General features: G+C 45.7%; 1 protein-coding gene across 1 annotated transcript in view; it reads left to right on the forward strand.

Moving 5' to 3' along the window:
* The first annotated feature begins 230 nt into the window (after nucleotides 1-230).
* Nucleotides 231-19,427, forward strand: part of LOC149333393 (uncharacterized) — an 80,541-nt gene continuing 61,344 nt past the window's right edge. The window contains exons 1-2 of the mRNA XM_089558643.1: nucleotides 231-412; nucleotides 3,506-3,582. Coding sequence (XP_089414769.1) covers nucleotides 340-412; nucleotides 3,506-3,582 — 150 coding nt within the window. The 5' untranslated portion in view covers nucleotides 231-339. The remainder of the gene's footprint in view (nucleotides 413-3,505; nucleotides 3,583-19,427) is intronic.

Here is a 19,427-nt window from a genome sequence, read left to right on the forward strand (position 1 = left end):
CTCCACGTTCCCGTTCGGGATGCAGACGACGCCGCCGTCGCGAATGATTACGTCACCGGCGCCGGCGGCGCCACGTCACGAGCGTCCCGCGCTCCCCTTCCAATCCCAGCGCTCAGCGGCGGTCACGTGGTCCGGGAGCAGCCAATAGGAAGCACCCGTAGCAGACGGCGCCGCAGTGAACGGCGGCGGCGGCGTCGCTCCCTTTCTTGCTCGGTTCGTTTTATCCCCTATCGACTGGTGGCCCGAGAGTGCAGATGTTCGCTTTCGGGACACTCCGTGGAGCGTGTCTTGTGGGTCGTGTCCCGGCGGGTGCGCTCTGACTGCGGCTGCAAAGCGACAATGCCAATGACGTCGTTCAAAGTCGGACTGGTCGCCTTCGTCCTCGCCTCCTTAACGGTGTGTGGATGCAAAGGTGAGCGGGCGAACTGTTCCCCGGTTGAAACGATGCGACCCCTCGGCAGTCCGGCCGCGCATTGCGCCGTTCTGAATGGTCGTATACATGTACTACGTTGCGACTGCGCTCGGCCCGATTTGCGATGGGCGTGCTTTGGATGAAGGGCGTGGGCTCGCTCAAGCCGCACTCTCGACCATGCGTCGCTGAAACAGACCTGCGTAGACTTGTCATTCACTTTGCATGACTCTCGTTAGTGTCTTCGTATGCATATTTCGGCGCTGTACTTAGCCTACTGTTACCACGAAAACGAATGCTCGTGCCAGTGCGTTCATAATATTGAGTGGGCTCAGTTACGGCCGCGGCATTGCATTGCTCATACCGATTGCTCAGCCAGATTTTATTATATATTAAGTAGAATGGCAGCATTTTCGGGAAATGGGCAGGTGTAATTGCGTTATTAGAATAAGCATGCCATGAGAGAGGCGGTGGGGCACGGGAGAGAGCAGGTCCTGTGATGAAGATGAAGAAAACTGCACAGGATTCAGTTTATTTTTACAGCAGCAATGAATAGATAGGGCGTATTAAGCAAATATTTATAAAGAGAAGATTGAAATCACATTTTTGTTAAATAGACCAAGAAAAAATGCATAGAAACGTATTCAGCAGAATAAAAAGTCCGTTTATGATCATCTAATGCAATCTACTTTGTTTCGACAATTTGTGCCAAGTACTCGTTTTTGTCGAGACAGAGGTACTGCAAAACATTGCGACTTGGGAAGTTTTATTGTTCTCCCACTGAAACAAAAAAAACGCGGTCTGCATTCAAGCAGTTAGCAACTGTCAAGACGGGTTAGGTTAGGTGTTGCGATTACTTTTTTTTTCTTCCTGCCGCAGCTGCACAAGTGGAGACAGTTCTTTCAGATGCAAGAATGTGTTCAAGTTCGAAAAGCTGCGTCCGCGCAGGATGTAAACGAAACCTATGCCCGCGATAGCAATTTTCCTTAATTTGATACGAACACTTACAGCGACGGCCAGGCAGGTGTATTCCTCGTTTCCATTGGTGAATGCTGGTGGATGGGTGCGTCTGCTTTGTACTGAGCTATGTAGTACTGTGGATGGTCCTGGACGTTATTTACTGCATTTTAGTTCTGGAGAAGAGGAGACAAAAGTAAATGTAATCTAATGTCAGCCATGGGTAGATTTATGGGCAACTTCTGGAGAAGGCAATTGGGGTGCGGGGGGGGGGGGGGAGTCTAATTTACCATTTAAGCCGTTTCTTTGCCTTTTTTTTCGTCGAAAAAAAAAATAGGGTTCAGCATGGTTTTCCAACGTAAGGTTCTCGCTGAAGAGTGGAAAGGGAGGCGACCACCCTCCACAAAATATGCCTCCCTCATGTGAACAGAAAACTTCTGCCTACCTATTGTTGATGTTCTAATGATATATTCGCCCGCAGAAGCAAGGAATACCTGTCTATGATCAAGACGTACGTTTCGGAATGTACCAACCTTTGCAATTTGGAAATAAATAGGCGTTTGGCTCGTTGGACGAGGTCTGCGCATGAGCCGAGGTTGCCCCTGCGCGCTGCAGGTTGGTTGAAATAGCTCCGCCCGAGTATTGCTCGCGTGTTCGCGTTCTTAATTTGCAGCAGGAAACGTTGCTATATTGTTCTTCGTTCGGCAGTGTGAGTATGGTGAGCGGTTCTTTAGCTTCAAAACTCTCTGCCTTGGGATAAAAGCGTATGATTGTCATCGAATGAAGGAATAACAGGGGCGGAATGATGCAGAAAAATTGAACGTTTGGCTGAAGTGCTTTTGTGCTCCTGACGTACTCTCTCACCTTGGCTTTATAGCTTAACGATGTTTGTATCATTTTTTTCGACTTGTGTTATCGGGCGACGCCAAGTCACCGTGTTGCCATTTTGCTTTGTCTGGGGGACTGCGGTCCCTGTTAGTCATTTATGGGTCCCAATAAAATTCTCTTCATTCTGTTAGCCTATAGCGCTGCCCCGCGTCCCCGTTCAGGGACGCATGTGTTATACGAGTCACGTATTAAAAATGTTGCACTGCTGTGTGTTACTGTGGTATTTTATTCCCGCTGAAAAAAAATGAAGGCAAATTTTTTTGCGCAAAATATATGCAAGAAACAGAAATAAAGAAACGTTGGCGACGTCCGCTCTCAACAAATTATCAGCAGCGCGAAATAATAATCATCAAAATGCGTCCTAAACTGCAAGTACGTTAAGGCAGCTGAAGTTATATTCTAAACAAAAAGAAAATTGCTTTTGCGTGCCACACCTATAGCCCAAATTCTACCACTGAAATAAAGTGTGCAGGCTTGTCTGAGAAAGACGTTATTCTGCAGGGTGTGTCACCTAAGAATTTACACACTTTTTAAACATAGGTTTTCTGAGCTAGAAGAGCATTTTTTTTTCGTCGTAGCATTGTCAGCAGTGTAGTACGTCATAATACAGCTCATACTTGCTAAATAGCAGGCTAATTAACTAATACTGAATATTGAAATGACTGTTCGACTCCTTAATTATTCAGAGGCGTGTAGCCCACCGTCAGTAATACTCGTATCCAGATCAACTTTTAGAATACCGCAAACAGGATTATCCTCTGAGCAGCGGCCCAACAAATTCTGCCGACCTCGTGGCAAAATACAAGCGCTTTCGAGAAGCTAGCAGGCAAAGCAACCTCTCCAGTGCACGTAACTCGTCGATGTAGACCACTTTTTCGAAATTCTAAAAACAGATATGGATATTACTTGCAGTGGGCTACATGCCTCTCAATGATAGAGGAGCTAAAAGAGTTAAAAAGTTGACTATTCATTATTAGTTAACCATCCTGTGAGTTCGCATGTCTTAGCTGTATTCTTGTGCACTACACCGCTGATATGCCGAAAAAAGTACTCATCTAAGTCACAGTGCATATTTTTATAAATTGTGTAAAGTCTTGGGTGAAACACCTTGTATTTTCTGTTGCACTTCAATGGTGCGAACGAAATCACCTCATTCTTTTTTTTTTCCTGCCCTTGCCCGGTTGCTGTTTTCTGCACTGGCACTTCGTGTCCGTCCCATTCACCCAGAGTGGCGTCTCTCTTTCGATCCAGGGTCCCAAGAGCCGTCCCCGTTCTCCAGGGAGCACGCTGACGTCGAGAACGCGACGACAGCCGCCGCTGCTGTCACGGTACTCTCGTCGAGTCTCATTCGCTCGATGCATGCGAAGCGCACAGGGTTGCTAGTCTGAGTGGCCTTGGCTTGGCTGAAATGGAACCTTCGCTGTGTCGCTTGTGCGCTACTTTTTTGCTTGTTTGTTTTTTGCTATGAACTGGCCCGAACTATTCACTGGCGCCGTAGGAGAAGCACATTTAACACGGTAACGTTGAAGGCCCCGTTCACGAGAAAATCCGCTGTCGTCGTTGTGAGCGAAAAATCGCGGGCATGGTTCTAGCACGCAGTCCCCAGAGAGCATCCTAGGAGGCAGGTGGGCCAACTAGGTCACGTGACCTTGCGGTGACGTCACAACCTGCCCACCGGATAGTGAGCAAACTGCCCACCGTGACAGGTGGCAGTTAAGTTAATTACTGGGAATGAGTAACCTGGGACGCACAAGGTCCACCGGTGGCAGCACCTGCCATCGTAGTGCAGTGGCGCCTCACTTAACCGCTGCACCAGGAGTGGCGTGAGGACTCCCAGGGATGTATCTATTACAAAAACGGTTTTAGAGAGTCTATAGAGTGTCTATAGGCTTCTAGAGAACAGTTTACAGGCAATAGAAATGTCACAGACAGTCTATAGGCAATCTATAAATTTATGGCCACACACTTTTAGTAGACTTTTAGCTATAGACAGTCTATAGAAACAAAAAGCAATATCTATAGCAAGTCAATAGAGTCAATAAGAAGTCTATAGACTGTCTATAGACCACTTCTATAAGGGATATGAATGAAAAGTACAGAGTGACCTTCTGCATATATGGAAGCTAACCCATTACGCTATCGCGTCGCCCCCTTCAAACGGAGCTTAGAAGTGTCCGCTCCAATTTTGCACGAGGCAATGCAGTAAAAATACTTCGTTTATGAACTGACGCACCAGAAACAGATTTCAGACCGTTGCTATGTTCCTTACACTTGCATAGTGCCTAATTATTGACACCTGGAATGTGGCTCATGTTATGTTCAGTTTCTTTACCTCTTTTTTTATTTCTTTTGCTCTTGCTTATTGCCACATCCATTAAAAGTTTGTATTCCAGTCCTCTCCACCGAGCCTCCGCCACTTGTCCATTTTTGGTCAAGTCGTGTATCGAGCTTTCGAGTTACTTGTAATGCACTGCAGTTTTTTTTCCCTCGACCACTGTTGTTTACTACACAAATAATTTATTGCGAAAACAGAATGTTAACCGTTACTAACAGTTTCTAATTGTCGAGATGAAAAAGATAATAATATCTGTTTCATTAGCACTCAAAAATTTCTCATAAGATGGCAAAAGAACCAGCGACTATCTCCCTCGACTATTCTATGCTTTTGAGTAGATTTAAACTGAAAACTTCAAGGAAGCGCGACTTTCGCGATCAAGTCGCGCTTCCTTGAAGTTTTCAGTTCAAATCTACTCAAGATTATAGTGTAGTCGAGGGAGATAAATAAGCTATTACTAAAAAAATTCAGGCAATAATGTTGGTGCTCTTTTTATTAACCGCAACTTTTCGTTACCATATTTTTACTAATTCCTCGCTGCCCTTCTAAAAGCATAGTCACTAAAAATTAATGCTACTAACGTTTTCCCAGACCTGGTTTCTTGTTACTAATTTGTTGTCACCCTTGGAAAGGAAGATGTAGAAGATGAATGACACAGGCAGCACTTTAATACTTGCTTTTTTAAAAAAATGTAGATTGGCAGCATCATGGTCATTTTAGCGTTTCTGTTATCGCACGTTCATAGCTAAGAACGTTATCCTAGTTATCCTGCTCAGAACCACTGAACCTGACCGAGAACCAGATTCACGATGTGCAGATAGAAAGGGGAAAGGATAAATCTATGCTGTAACCGTTGCAGTTTCGTGAACATTCCTTATTTGTGGTTTTCTTCACTGCTGCTTATGTGCACGTGTGCCGAGTAGCATTGTTTCTTTGATGTCATTGCCTTTAATGCTGCGCATGTTTAACTGGCACCCCATCTGAGCCTCAGTACTGTTTGTAATGAAGTCAGCACACCGCTGACCGCTGTCAATCGCTTTAGACTCTGGCGCTATTGAATACGTGGCTTAATATTACACAATTTGCACGCCACATTATCAGACACAGCGCACCTGAGAACTTAGCGACATATGGGACAAATAGATTCTGGGTTTTCTTTTGTAGTACCACGACCTTTATTCAAGCATGTCCAGTCGTCCAGAAGACCTGTCCAGAGTGCACGAAAGGTGCAACGAGGAGTACAGTTTCGTCATTTACAAGTGGCCCAGGGTTTGAAACAACACATTATCGTGCAAGAATTGTAAGAAAAGAACAGTAGCGCAGCCAAGACGAACACGAGAGAGGACCACACAGGACTAGCGCTAAACTTCATCTAACTTTATTCACTAACAGCGCAGCAAATATAAGGAAAACCAGGACACGTGCAGAGAGATACCAGTTTCCACACAACACTATCTACAGAACCTTTCAAGATACGCCATTTCCGATTTGAAGAGGTTCACCGACGTATCGCTAACACAAGATACACCTCTCTTCCTGATATGAAATGCTTCCAATAGTTCCCTTGCCCTTGTGTCTTTGCTTTTACCTAAACTCTTTATCTCATGAAACCGTGGTTGACACTTTTTTCAGTACTTGCATCTTGCCTGTGGCAAAAGTTCAGCCGCTCGAGGGCATTCATAACACTCAGCGCTGTGCTGAGAAAGGTGTGCACCATTTACGTCCTTCACTGACCGGGCGTGCTCACCTGCCATTTCATTGATGCACCGCCCTGTTTGGCCCACATAGTCCTTCCCGCATGACAGCGGTATTTCGTACACCACCCTTATATAGGTTTTCCTTATATTTGCTGCGCTGTTAGTGAATAAAGTTAGATGAAGTTTAGCGCTAGTCCTGTATGGTCCTCTCTTTTGTTCGTCTTGGTTGCGCTACGGTTCTTTTCTTACAGCATGCACCATCTAGCCCAACAAAAAGTTCTTCTAAACATTATCGTGCATCGTGTTTAACTCCTCATGTCTTTAGAAGCTAAACTGGCTCCTCCAGGCAGCGGCGACTGCCATTAATGAACAGGGAGCGCCGTTCGAACGCTCGAGGCAAGTGTTTGGAGGACTGTACTATGCAAAAGTGGCTCTCTTTAAGCTTCTTGCTTTCACTGAGGGCTTTTTACGACTTAACTCGTGTATAGATACAGTTATCAGATGAGCGGCAGTAAGACATCCTTGATTAGGGATGTATACTGACAACTGAACGCACCAGTAGGCCAATGGTTTGAGCATCCGCCTCTCATGCGGGAGGTGTGGGGTTCGATCCCCAGTGTCACCTGGTCCCCACCGGTAATACAATGGGCAAAAGCTTTCCCCTGGTCTGGTACTCGGCTTATTCAGAATGAAATGCTTGGGAAACGGGTATTTGACCTGACCTTTAGCAGAAGAAAAAACCTTCTGCCATGGCGCTCTTTGGCCACACAAGGCCTTGCGCCATAGCAATTCATCATCATCAACATGTACTCACAACTAGGTATCCGCTCGAGAGCTAGTATCAGTTGCTGCTTTAAAGGCAGTGCTTCCTGCTATGTTTTGCAAATAAAAATAGCTACATTGTGAGAGCACTGCTGATAAGCTTAGTGCTAAGGTTAGTTAGCGACTGCTTTTAGGAGTTACTGCGTTTTACGTGCGATTTCCAGTTGGTTCACTTCATTGTTTTTTGGTGCTTCTTCGTGATTTTATTTTTTTTCATTCCTTAAAGCTTTGATCGCGTCCGAATGCCCTCAAAAACTATCCGGGCAGAGAAAATTGTGGGCCTTAGACATGTGTCTGAATGATCATTTACACTCACTTACTTTAAACTTCATGTACTGCGTATCAGAAATTTTTAGTTATGAAAAAAAAATCCGGTGTGGACATCGATCGCCTTTAGTTTCCCCTCTTATTTATGGTCCGCTGTGTCGGCTCCCAACTGGGCTGCCATTCAATAAACAGGGCGTATCTCTTCAATACGACCAAGAGGGCTATATTTAGACCTTCCTGGAAGCGACGACCAGCCGTTCGTGGCCGGGACCATCATGGCTTCGGCCTGTACGCTCGCAGGTTTTAATAGCAACGGGCGCCGCCTTCCTTCGATTTTCTTGTTTTCGCTTACTCCGCAAGACGCAAAAGATGCCTCTGCTTTGCGGATGCTGCTTGATTCTCGGTCTCTGCTAAGCCTAACGAAGGGCGGCTCGTCTGTGACGTCATGGTGACAACAGGCAGAGCTGGTCGTCTGCGTCACGTACGAGTCCGGCGTACCCAACGAGATCTGGCATACGCAGAATTTGCTTGCGCCAAACAACCACTTTATGGCGTTGTTCCAGGCGACTTCGCGGATATGGTTTATGGTGGTTTGACGTTCCACAGCGACTCAGGCTATGAGGGACGCCGTAGTGGAGGGCTCCGGAAATTTCGTCCACCTGGAGTTCTTTAACGTGCACTGACACCGCGCAGTGCACGGGCCTCTAGAAACTCCTCGGATATGCATGCCGATTATGTGATGATGATGACGAAAACGTTTATCGAAAACCAAAAAGCCTTGGGTTACGGGAAGATTGACCGGGTCCGTAGTCCGGGACATCATTGACAAAAGCCGCTGTCCGCGGTCTTTCGACGAGGGCTCGCTATTCCTCGAGGTCCGAGCTAGACAGCCCTCCCGCATTGGCTTATTTATTATGTAAATACTGCTATTTTTCTAGCAAGCCTGTACCATGTGGTGTATGTTTGCCTTCTGGCCTCAAAATTTCCACTAGTCAGGACACGACAGCTTTTGCGCCTTCAGAAGCAGACGCTCCCGAGGCTCGCTAAGGGTCTTAATAAGTCAGAAGAGTGTCACCTCCAACAAATGCAACCTGTGCCGTTTAATAATAAAGCCACGCTTCACGCCGTAGAGCTCGACTGCTTTCCGGCTGATTATAAGCGAAATTCATTCTGCCGGCTTGCCGGTATACGCGCAATGAAGCACTTACCGTGGTTTTCTGGTCCTTACTGCAATCTGGCTCTGCGCAACAGAGATACGGGAAGAGCTTTGTCAGCACTGTTAGTTGGCACGCCATTTCCTCAAACATCCGTTGAATTTTTGCTGCCTACCTGTGACACTAACGACTCCTACAGCTTACTGACGTTCAGCGGATTCTATAAGAATCAGCGTCAGTGGTCCGAGGAGCGAATATGTGCCGCTGAAATGAAAATTGAAGTGCGGATCTTTTATGAATTAATTAGCGGTTATTGTCACACTCTTGGTGAAGACCTAAACCGAGCCGTGAAGTGGTGCGAAGGATGAAGGGATGAGCGAAAGTGTGAACATATCCAGTAATTCTGGACAAGTGCGTTTTCAACGGGAATAAATTTATTAGCGCATTTTTTTTTTCGTGTACATTGCAAGATTTCACTATAACAAGATATATCCGTAGATCTGCCCTCGGCAGGCTTGTATTTCTTTAACGTTTTTTTCTATCCTAAAAAACGTTCCCCACTGGTTTTCTATGGCAGTCTTAAACTTCTCGATGCGAGCCAGGGACAAACTTTAACGGAAAAATTTTGTTATGGATCGGAAAAATTCACCATTACCTTCAATAATTCCATAATAGTAGCTTACAGTATTCCCATGTTCATTTTTTTTTGTGCACGGATGCTGGACAAGAGTAGGCTGAGGGAAAGGGTCGAGTGCAGGCCTTCGGAATTATATGGGCCACCTAGAGTTCATCAACTTGAACTCACATCGCGCAACACAATGCTCCTTTGCATTTTTACCTCAGCTAGACGCGGCTCTGCTGCCGAGATTTGATCTTTGAGAATATTACGATTCGGTCTTACGATGATGTTACGAAGCAGCCCAGCGCCATGACCATTGACACCGCGGCTGGCGACAACAGTAAAATTGCGATGTTTTACTAGCGGCCCCTGCTGTCGTCAACGGTTCCTGCTCGCATTATCGCGTTCCTTTTGTCTCATTAATCACCTCCGGCTTCTGCCGACTTCATATTATAGTCAGCGAGTGTGTTGTTAGCCAGGAAAACACTGTTGGCAGTTCAAGTGATGCACCTTCACGCATGCAAGCTTAGGTTGGACTAGCACTGAAACCTTCGCGGCACCGCAAATTAATATCCAAGCCCAGGAAATCTGGGCAAACGCTTCTAGTTTTCACGGAGCCCCCCCCCCCCCCCCCCCCCCCTCCCCCTTCCTCGTGCGCCGACCACTCCAACGCACCACGGGAATTTTACAGGATGTTATGGAATTTTGCATCGAGGAAGAGTCAGCCTATCAAAATCGCCTTGTTCACATATAATCTCCGGGACTCTATAGTTTTCTCAAAATTACAAGTATGAGATATCCCCGTCAAGTTACATGGTGGTCGCTACTGGCGACCAACTGATGTAAGGTTCAGGAAGGCTAGTCATACCTAGCACTAACAACAACTTTCCCGATCTCCATACCTTAGCTTCCTCCAAACAAAAAGATTGCGGCATCCTTGTAAAATTGGGAGGTACATGTAAATTTTTACTCGGCCCTATCATCTTTGGACAAGCGTCGTGCTAACATACATACAAGAAGTACTAACTCATGGAACATACCATGTTTTCGCACCGATTATAAATTACAAATGTTGTCTCATAATCTTCCCCATGTTTTAAACACATATCAACACACAACGGGATATAAAAAAGCTGAGCTGCGGAAATATTTTGTTCATATGCCATTTCATGCCTCCACTTCTTGATTTCTGAACGAGTGTTAATCTACTTTTCCCCTCACCGTATGTATGACCATTTTCAGTGTTCTCATCTTTTTTTTTTTCTATTTTTATTATTCGAGTCAATGTATATATGTGTCGAGTGTTTTCTGTATTTAATCTACTACTTTATGTGTGTCTGGTTTTTGTAAATTTCTTGTGCCGCTCGTGTGCTACTGCTTGTAGGGGTTTCCTGGACCCAGTCAAGCTGCCCAGGCAGCTTTTAGCCAGGAAACCCTCCAGTTGAAACTCGAAAATAAACTTATTGACTATTATTGACTAAACAGCCCCAAATTTTCACATTTATTCAACTCGCCAGCCCAATTTTTTTCCTTGCAGAGACGGCCCTCAGGCAAGATGGCCCACAGATACACTGAAAAATATTGTTCATCAGTTATTGCTAACAAACTTAGGCCAAATTTTTTCCCATCAAAGAAAAAAGCTCGGCGGCAGCGGCGACTCAAAGATACACACTTGGTGGCCGTCCGGATCTAGATGAACACCACTGTCGGTCGCAGTGTACTTAATTAAAGAGACTAGGCGGCCTGCAGGTAAGCTGCGCCGACTTCAGTGATCTACGCCGAACGTTGTATGAACTGTCGCACGTGTCTCACACGCCAAACAGAAAGTGATAACGATAAGTGATAAAGTGATAAGAAAGCGATAAAGTAAAGACAGACGAATAAATGGCAAGCATAACCATTATTAGCCGGAATATCTTCTTTACTAATACCTCGTCAGGGACCCCAAGAAAAAGCAAGCAGCCTTGACAACGATGATGTATCTTGATAATAGCGAGTAGTGCTGTTCACTCCGTAAATTTATTTAGTGCTATACTGTACCGGTTCCTAAAGAGCTCAGTCTTGTTTACAAGGTGCTATGCACAGAAGGCCAAGTTAGCTCAATGACAGTGAGGGAGAATCGGAATCCGGTACCTCGAGGAAGCGCACGGAGGCAGTGGCAGGATATTTATTGACACACAGTAACGATAGTTTATTGGAACAGCTGCCGGCCTTGGGTAAGTTCACCCATTATCTGGCAGGGTATCCACGATCAGGAAAAGCACAGGAAATGAGCACAAGTCACGCAAACCTGCTCTTCCATTAAGCTAACCACTGACGAGACAACGCAAGCCCCCTCTCCTCTTTCACTTACTTTTGTGACTATCCAAACCGCATAAGCCTTGCGACGTGAGCAGGTCTTACTAGAGCCATTACGTGCACGCCATGGCCGACGCATTTGGTGTCCCCAGTGCCACGAGCATACTCCGGCAGATCTAAAGTAGTTATAGCCTAGTCCACGTACCACATCTGCCCTCACAAAACTCCACCTCATAGTTATTGATTAGAGGCCTGTACGAGTGGGTCCATTCAGTTAATTTAACAAACAGCAAAAAAAAAAGAAGCTCAGGGTGGACACGAAATGCATGTCGCCGGGACAACGCTGCTGGTTAAACTAGTGCAACACTACTCAGAGCCTAATAACTAATATCTTCTCGATTGACAAAACAACGGAAAGGAAGCGAATAGCTTACTTTACTAAGCTATGTATAAAAAAAGGTGCCCAGGCTTAGCCAAGAATGCGTTGCATATTGCGCGGTCTTTTTGCGCGAGGTATTGCTTGGCGACACTCGATTTTCTCAGCAGCTTTTCCTCCGTGACGTATGGATGGATGGATGGATGGATAGGAGCGCCCCCTTTGAAACGGGGCGGTGGCAACCGCCACCATGCTGAGCCGTCCTTTTTTATTTATTTTTTTGCCTTTTTCTTTCCTTCTTTTCTCTTTTTATTTTTTTATTATTTTTTTTCAAGTGGTTAAGTGACGTAACGTCATCACGTGACGTGACGTCTCGTGGTTTGGTGGCTGCCCGGCCGCGCCCAAGGGCTGAACTGAGTGATTGCAATATGCTACGCATAAAAATATTGAGGGGGCACTTTGGTGATCTAAAGTGCGATGAGGCGAAAGCGTTTCCCGCAACGCTCTCCAGCGCCCTTACAGCTAGACAAGGAGAACTGCATATGCATTGGGAGAAAGCAGGAGTAGCATAGTGGTTAGCGCGCTCGGCTATGGAACGGACAGACGGTGGCTCGATTCTCGCCGTGCACCAAATTTTAGGATTTTTTATAGGTAATGACTAGTTACTCATGACTTGTGACTAGTAATGACTAGTTATCGCTTTCACTTCAGATGCAACGGACGGACGTACAGAGTCATGGCTACGAGCATAAGCCATTAAAGGTTTTCGCCTTAAAATAAGCACGACCATTAAGAAGAATTCAGAGTCCACTCAGCTCAAAACAGTGTTTGCTTCTGGGCCTCCTCCTGTAATACCGATATCTATGTATGTACAGCCTTTGTCAAAAGTTTAGAGCCCAGGGGGTTTGCTTCAAAGCACTATTGTGGCGCTCCTGTAGCACTCATGGAAGTCCTACGCATCGGAGGGAGCAGGACGAAAAATCTTCTTACATTCAGGAGATTTGGGACGCTGAGCGTGCATTGCGAGCAAAGCAGCGTGGCCCAGAAGTAAACCCCTGGGCTCTAAACTTCTGACAAAGGCTGTACATGTATCGCACGATGAAAATGAAATATGATGATGATGAGTTACAAAGCATGCAGCGCTAATTTCTTACTCGTACCTTCGGCACAGCGCATAAATCATACAATGCGTCTCAGCGTCGAGACCCGTGCCATCTTTCATTGCTCGGAGTGAGTGCTATGCTGTAAAACCAAACTGCACGGCGCGATGATAAATCCCTTCTACCACTAAAAACAAAGTAGCTATGCTTTGGGTAAGAAGTGGAAAAATATTGATCTAGAGCCTTGCTGAACAGGGCACTTCGAATCGTTGTTGTTTACACTTTTTCTTCGCGTTATAATAACCATTCGACGCTTCCATTTCAGCGCATGACTACATTACACTCGTCTGTGATATTATTGTTGCGGTGCGCGATGTCGTAACACGTTATAATAATAAACTGAAACTGATTGATGAACTGAAAACTAAAAAGTACCATGCCCAGCAGATGTATTCGAAGTCTTAATATGTGGAATGGGTGTCGCTGAGTGTAACAGCCGTTTGTCATATCCTGGCGTACGTGGCAAAAATTATTTTGCAGTAAACATTCGTTTTTGCTCACGATATCCATTTGTTAAATTTTTCACCTGAAAGCACTCCCACAAATCACCGGGCGTTTTAATGACAGAGGCATTGAAGCTTGTGCTTGTTTCTCTTTTATGTATGCCGATAATAGAAAACATAACTGATGACAAAACCTAAATGCTACAAATCGCTACATTAGAAAATGCTTTTTCACGTTTCGTACCACAATCGTGGGTGGCTGTGCAGTTTGCATTTGTTTTTAATGGTTACTTTTGGGAAAAATTATTCGCTCCCATAACGCGACCAGCCCTTCTTATTTTTTTTTTGATACCTCAGAACTGCGAGGCGCTGGTATTGGCAAAGGAATGTGTCTACTTAGGCACGTAGTGACCGCAGACCGGACTACGACAGTTAAACAACAGAAGAAAAAGAATGGGGTGGAGCACATTTGGCAGGTTCTTCCAGATGTTAAAAGGCAGTTTGCCAATATCCGTCAAGCGAAAAGTATATAAAAGCATTATCTTACCAGTGCTCACCCACGGGGCAGAAACGTGGAGGCTAACAAAGAGGGTTCGCTTAAGTTAAGGACAACGCAGCGAGCTATGGGAAGTAAACTGATAGGTGTGAAGTTAAGAGACAAGAGGGCAGATGGGTTAGGGGACAAACGCAGGTTAATAACATTCCAATCGAAATCAAGAAGAAATGGGCTTGGGCAGAATGAGCGATGGTTGTTAAGAGTAAGTGACTGGATTCCAAGAGAAGGCAAGCTTAGCAGGGGACGGTAGACAGTTGGGTGGACAGATTAGGAAGTTTGCGGGAATAGGGTGGCAACCGCTGGCACAGGAGACGGTAAATTGGAGAGATACGAAAGAGGCATTTGTCATACAGTGGGCGTAGCCAAGCTAGTCATGATGATGACAGTGGTGGCTTTCAGCGATTTCGTAAACACAACAGCATTTGGGCGAACCGCGAGACTTCACGTTTGAGAGCACACATTGTAGCAATGAGCGTTAAAACCTTCTTGTTCTCCTCAGACAATTATTATTTTTCGTCTAATTTCTGAAATGTTTTCACAGAAAGCGCATTTTTATAATCTACCCTTAACTGTCACGTTCTTCCAATATATCCATGTCCAAGCATGCCTTGCGACATAAGGACAGAGTACTTGTCTCTTTCCCTGAGGATTTCAGCTCATCCAATAAGCTATTTCACTCACAGGTTTTAACGGTATCACGCGAGCATCGACCGTTCGCTCGATCAGCGCCCTATGACGGAACCAATCGGCAAGCTCGCCGAGAGTTGCCGCAGGCGCACGAAGCCCAGGCCGCGGCGGCCGTCGTCTGCTAGGCTGTTCCAGGAGCTGCGCACAGCCCCCGAGCCTTTCAACAAGTGAAATCCTTTCGGATACTTGGAACCGCAAAAACACCGAAATCATCAGAAAGCTAAACGCCTTGGTACACCACACCATTAGAATGAACCGACGCATAGCGAACAGGAAAAGATGCGCTGAGGAAAATGATGTATGCCGATTGGTGCAGGCTTTTTGTCATAAGAAGAGTGACCTACGCCCCCTTCCCCCTCCCAACTACATTTATACAACGCCGAAAAACTCAAAACAGAAGGACTTATTAGGCAGGCCTACTCCTCAACACCTCCACCGACAAGCTACTGCAACTTTGCCTACACAACACGCTAGACGAAGTGACTGAGGCCCAAAAGAGAATGCAAGAGCTCAGGCTAGCTTGCACCAGAGCGGGTAAAGCGATCATAGTAAGGCTCGAAATAAACGCGGAAGCGCTCAACGCGGACACCGCCGAATCCCGTCCATCATCAGAAAGGCAATCACGGTAAAACCATCACCGCAAAGCATGCACCGCTTCCACCACGAAGGAAGGCGCACAGCCAGAGCGCATGTTCTAGCCAAGAAACTCAAGGGCCGACCGGACGTAATCTACGCAAATCGGAAAAATCGGAAAATCGGAAAAATTGGAGTAAATCGGAAAAAGTGGCGACATATTTCGTTCTTAAATGTTATCTCTACTGCCAAGAGCGTTTCTGTGACAGTAAATATTAATAACTTCTGTTATTTGTTTCATTTTTGGCACTCATTTGCTTATGTTGCCGGTTCCACGCTGCCATGCTGAGCTCATACCTGGTTTTTGTGGTTTCTGTATTTTGAAATGCTTGGTTAAAAGATAATTACTCGCCAGATCTGCACTGCCGGCTATGATGAAACTGTGGTGGAGGTCTCAAAATGATTCCAACCATCTCTGGTTTATTAGCGCGCACCGAAATGTTCTGTTCCAATCAAAATGTGGCCGCCTCAGCTGGGAGCCGTGGTGGGTAGTCTCGAAACGAACTATTGGTACAGAGGGATTGTGTGAAGGACAGTTCGCTCGATTACAAATTTCAAGTGTCGGTTTCTTCTGCAACAAATCGCTAGCTCCGCGTGAAAAAACACAGTTGCTATTTTTTTTTCTCTTCGCAAGGCACTTCGCCTCGCGAAATAATTTGCAGCCCTTGGTAAAGGACGAAACGAGGAATACTTTGCCCAGAATTCCTGCTCAAGAGGCAGTGTCTAAACATAATAACACTCTGTGGTGCTCTCAGTTCTCACAACTAAGCCGAAATGTAGTAGGAAGCCACCCCAGGTTGCACCATGCGTTGAAATCACGTTATAAAATTGTTGTATACGTTGCGGTAACATTACATGTTACATTGTAACATTACCATGGCGTTAAAAATTGAAAACTCACGTTATATGTTGTGCCATCAACGTTACTTAAAGGTCCAGTGCAAATATTGGGCTAACGCTGTCTTCTCAAGCGTTGTGATAACGGTAACTATTGACCTTTGCTTTATGTTGCATTGTAAACATTAGCTCAACTTTTAAATTGAACATTCTTTTTAGATTGCCCTATAAATGTTACTATAATGGCGAAATCATAACTATAAACAACATTAGAAGTACATTTTGAGCATTATGCCACGGAACTGTTATTACACTAAAGAAGTTTTTCAACTATCAGAAATTTCAATAGACCTCTTGGGTTGCGCCTGCCATAGACTGTATGCATAGCCCCATTATACTGTTAGAAAACTGCGTGTTAACATTCGTCATTACCCTTCACGGGACACCCTTGGATAATGGCTGCATAAGCTTGTCTCCGTGGCATCCGTTCGGAGGTTAGTGAGTGGCATGCATTGCTTGTGTGTTGTGGAACTCAAGTTTCGTCCATCATCGTTTGTACTCGCGAGGGATTGAGTTGTGTACCATGCGCAGTTGGTAGGCCCGCGTGCTCTAGCAAGGTTACTTTTTTTTATTTGAAACATGACGTCATTCGCTCAAGCTCGGCCTTCTTGAAATGAGCGGAACTCTACTCAAGGATCCCGGGGAGAAAGGCAACACACATGCGATTGCGTAAAACATAAGCCCTGGCTTCTCTCTCCATGCATGAGCGGCTGTTTTTAGCTACAACAAAAAGAACGTTGCCTCACAGCCTTTTCGTCGGGGGTAGTACCTTTAATGCAGGAGTTAGGCTGAGTGCCAGTCCCGCATCGCAATAAAAGCGCTTGATGGTTACGTTGACAGCCCCCTTAAAACATGCTGCCACTAGCGCTGACGCTCCCGGCTACACGGCGCGACGATGTTACGGGCCCCTTTACGAGGTTGTTAAGTAATCAAGCTATGCTAAAACTTTTTCCACATTAGGCGGCCGACGACTGCGTCTTTTTATAGTCGCATAAAGTGCACGTCGTTAGTGGGCCATTCTATTCCGCGTTTTGCGCTCGGCGTCCTTACTGTATAGCGCCTGTGTTTGATTGGCTCTCACTTGCGGGTGTGATGAAACCATCGAGCACATCCTAGGTGTCCGCTACGACGTCCCGTTGTTGGCAATGCTGATGGAGCCCGTTCCATGCTGCGCAGATATTTTCGACTGCTAGTGCGGTACTTTAATACGTTCACTGCGTCATAGGTCAAGTCATTTTTTTTTTTTGCTGTGCGGTCACAAATACTGGGTCCCACGATGAAACCGTGGGGCAGATTTTATAGCGATGTCTTCCTCCTTAGAGCTCACAATAATATCACACCTGTGGCTTCATTATCTGACGCAATATTCGAGACCGCATAGCATGGATAAATGACGTGACCTTCCGGTGATCCGCGACGGAGTGAACGAACGTGTTAAAGGTCAACTCCAGCGTATATTTTAGAGCCAAGCTCTACTGCTCGGAGTACAACTTCCGATTTCGATGTGGATGAGACAGTGACCTTCAATGCATCGCAAGAACAAACCGAACTGAACTGCGTGGTGGTATGTGGCCCAGGCTATAGCAGTATGACCATGTGTCCATATGACTATGACCATTGGGTACCTGTCCTTGACATTTGATTTGAGACAGTGGGCACCAGATTGACGATGACCTTCAATGCCTCACCAGGTCAAACCGAACTTAACTCCATGGTGGTATATGGTCCAAGCTGTAGCAGTATGACCGCGTGTCAATATGACTATGGCCATTAGGTACGTGTCCTTGACATTTGATTTGACACAGTGGGCACCAGATCGGCGATGACCTTCAATGCCTCACAAGGTCAAACCGAACTTAACTGTGTGGTGGAATGGTAGTATGACCACGGCATTATATGACTGTGACCATTGAGTGAATGACCTTGACCTTTGACCTTGGCATTTAATTTGAGAGTGGAGAACATGCTTAACAGAGCTTTCGCCAGTATAACTAGCTGAACCCCAGCCATTTTTTAAAACATTTTTGAATTTACTATAGGCAGGCCTGAAAACGACTGAAGAAAAATCCCATCCCGTCAATCCCATCCTTACCCGCTATATTCCATGGCAAATAAAGGGAATTTCCGTGGGCGGGTTCCCCGCGCTGTGGATTGCTACAGTAGTACTTTCGTGTTTATTTTATCTCCACTTTGAGTGTGCAAAACCGCTCTGTCCGTTCTTGAGCCTCGTCAGTTGCAGTTAATTGGGATTAAACCCGCGATTCGTCATTGATACGGGCGAGGAAATTGTTCTTATCCTTTAAACACGCCCCGAACTACAATCTGACCATCGCATTACGCTTCACGGACCTACCTATTTCAGTTGTGGCTCATGATATTTTCAGAATAATAAGGACCACAATTGCACAGCAACAAAAATGAGAAAACCGAAAGTGGGTTTCGACCAAACTATGACAACACGTCGGACCGACGTATGACGTCACGGATACTGCCTCAAAAACTCCCTTGTGCGCGTTGGTTGGTTCAACTGACGACTGTAAGTGAAAGGTTTGGCTGTGAATTGTCAGAAATAACCAAAAATAAAGATGATTTTTTTTTATTTTTCAGCTACGCAGAGAAAATATAGGCAGTCGCGTAGCGCATAACGTCACACACGCAAGGTTTTCTCTAGAAATCGCCCGGATTGAGGCCACGAAACGGACAGTTTTAAGACATATGCGCTGGAAACTAAACTCCATCCAGCTTCGAAATTTGATACAAAGGGTCAAAAGACCCAGCAGAGCATACCGTGAAAGTTTCAGAAAATGCACGTAGGTCAAGAATTCCACGGAGTTAAGTCTCAAAGCCTCGGCTACCGTTAATGTACAGAACATACATCCTTTCGAGCATGCGTTTTATCACTCTCTCTCTCTCTCTCTCTCTCTATCTTTCTCCTCCCACTGTTTTCGTTCCACCAGCCACCTTTAAAATGGTAGCCAATGGACACACGTCTGGTTGGTCTCTCTTCATGTAATTTCCCTTGGGTTATTAACAATATAAAAAATGAATGGCGTTTTAGAGTTTCTAAGCAGGAAATATACACCTTTCCAACCTGGGTGCTGCCATGTTGTTTCCGGCGGCGGAACCGGTTTCTAGCAGTCCAGAGAGGAGGCGTTTCGCCGCTTCCACCGGGCTAGCGGGAGGTGCCCACTGCAGTCCAGGGAACAATATGGCAGCGCCCAGGGAGCCC

This window comes from Amblyomma mixtum, chromosome 8 (assembly GCF_055824585.1).
Source record: "Amblyomma mixtum isolate Tamu chromosome 8, ASM5582458v1, whole genome shotgun sequence".
NCBI classification, from domain to species: domain Eukaryota; kingdom Metazoa; phylum Arthropoda; class Arachnida; order Ixodida; family Ixodidae; genus Amblyomma; species Amblyomma mixtum.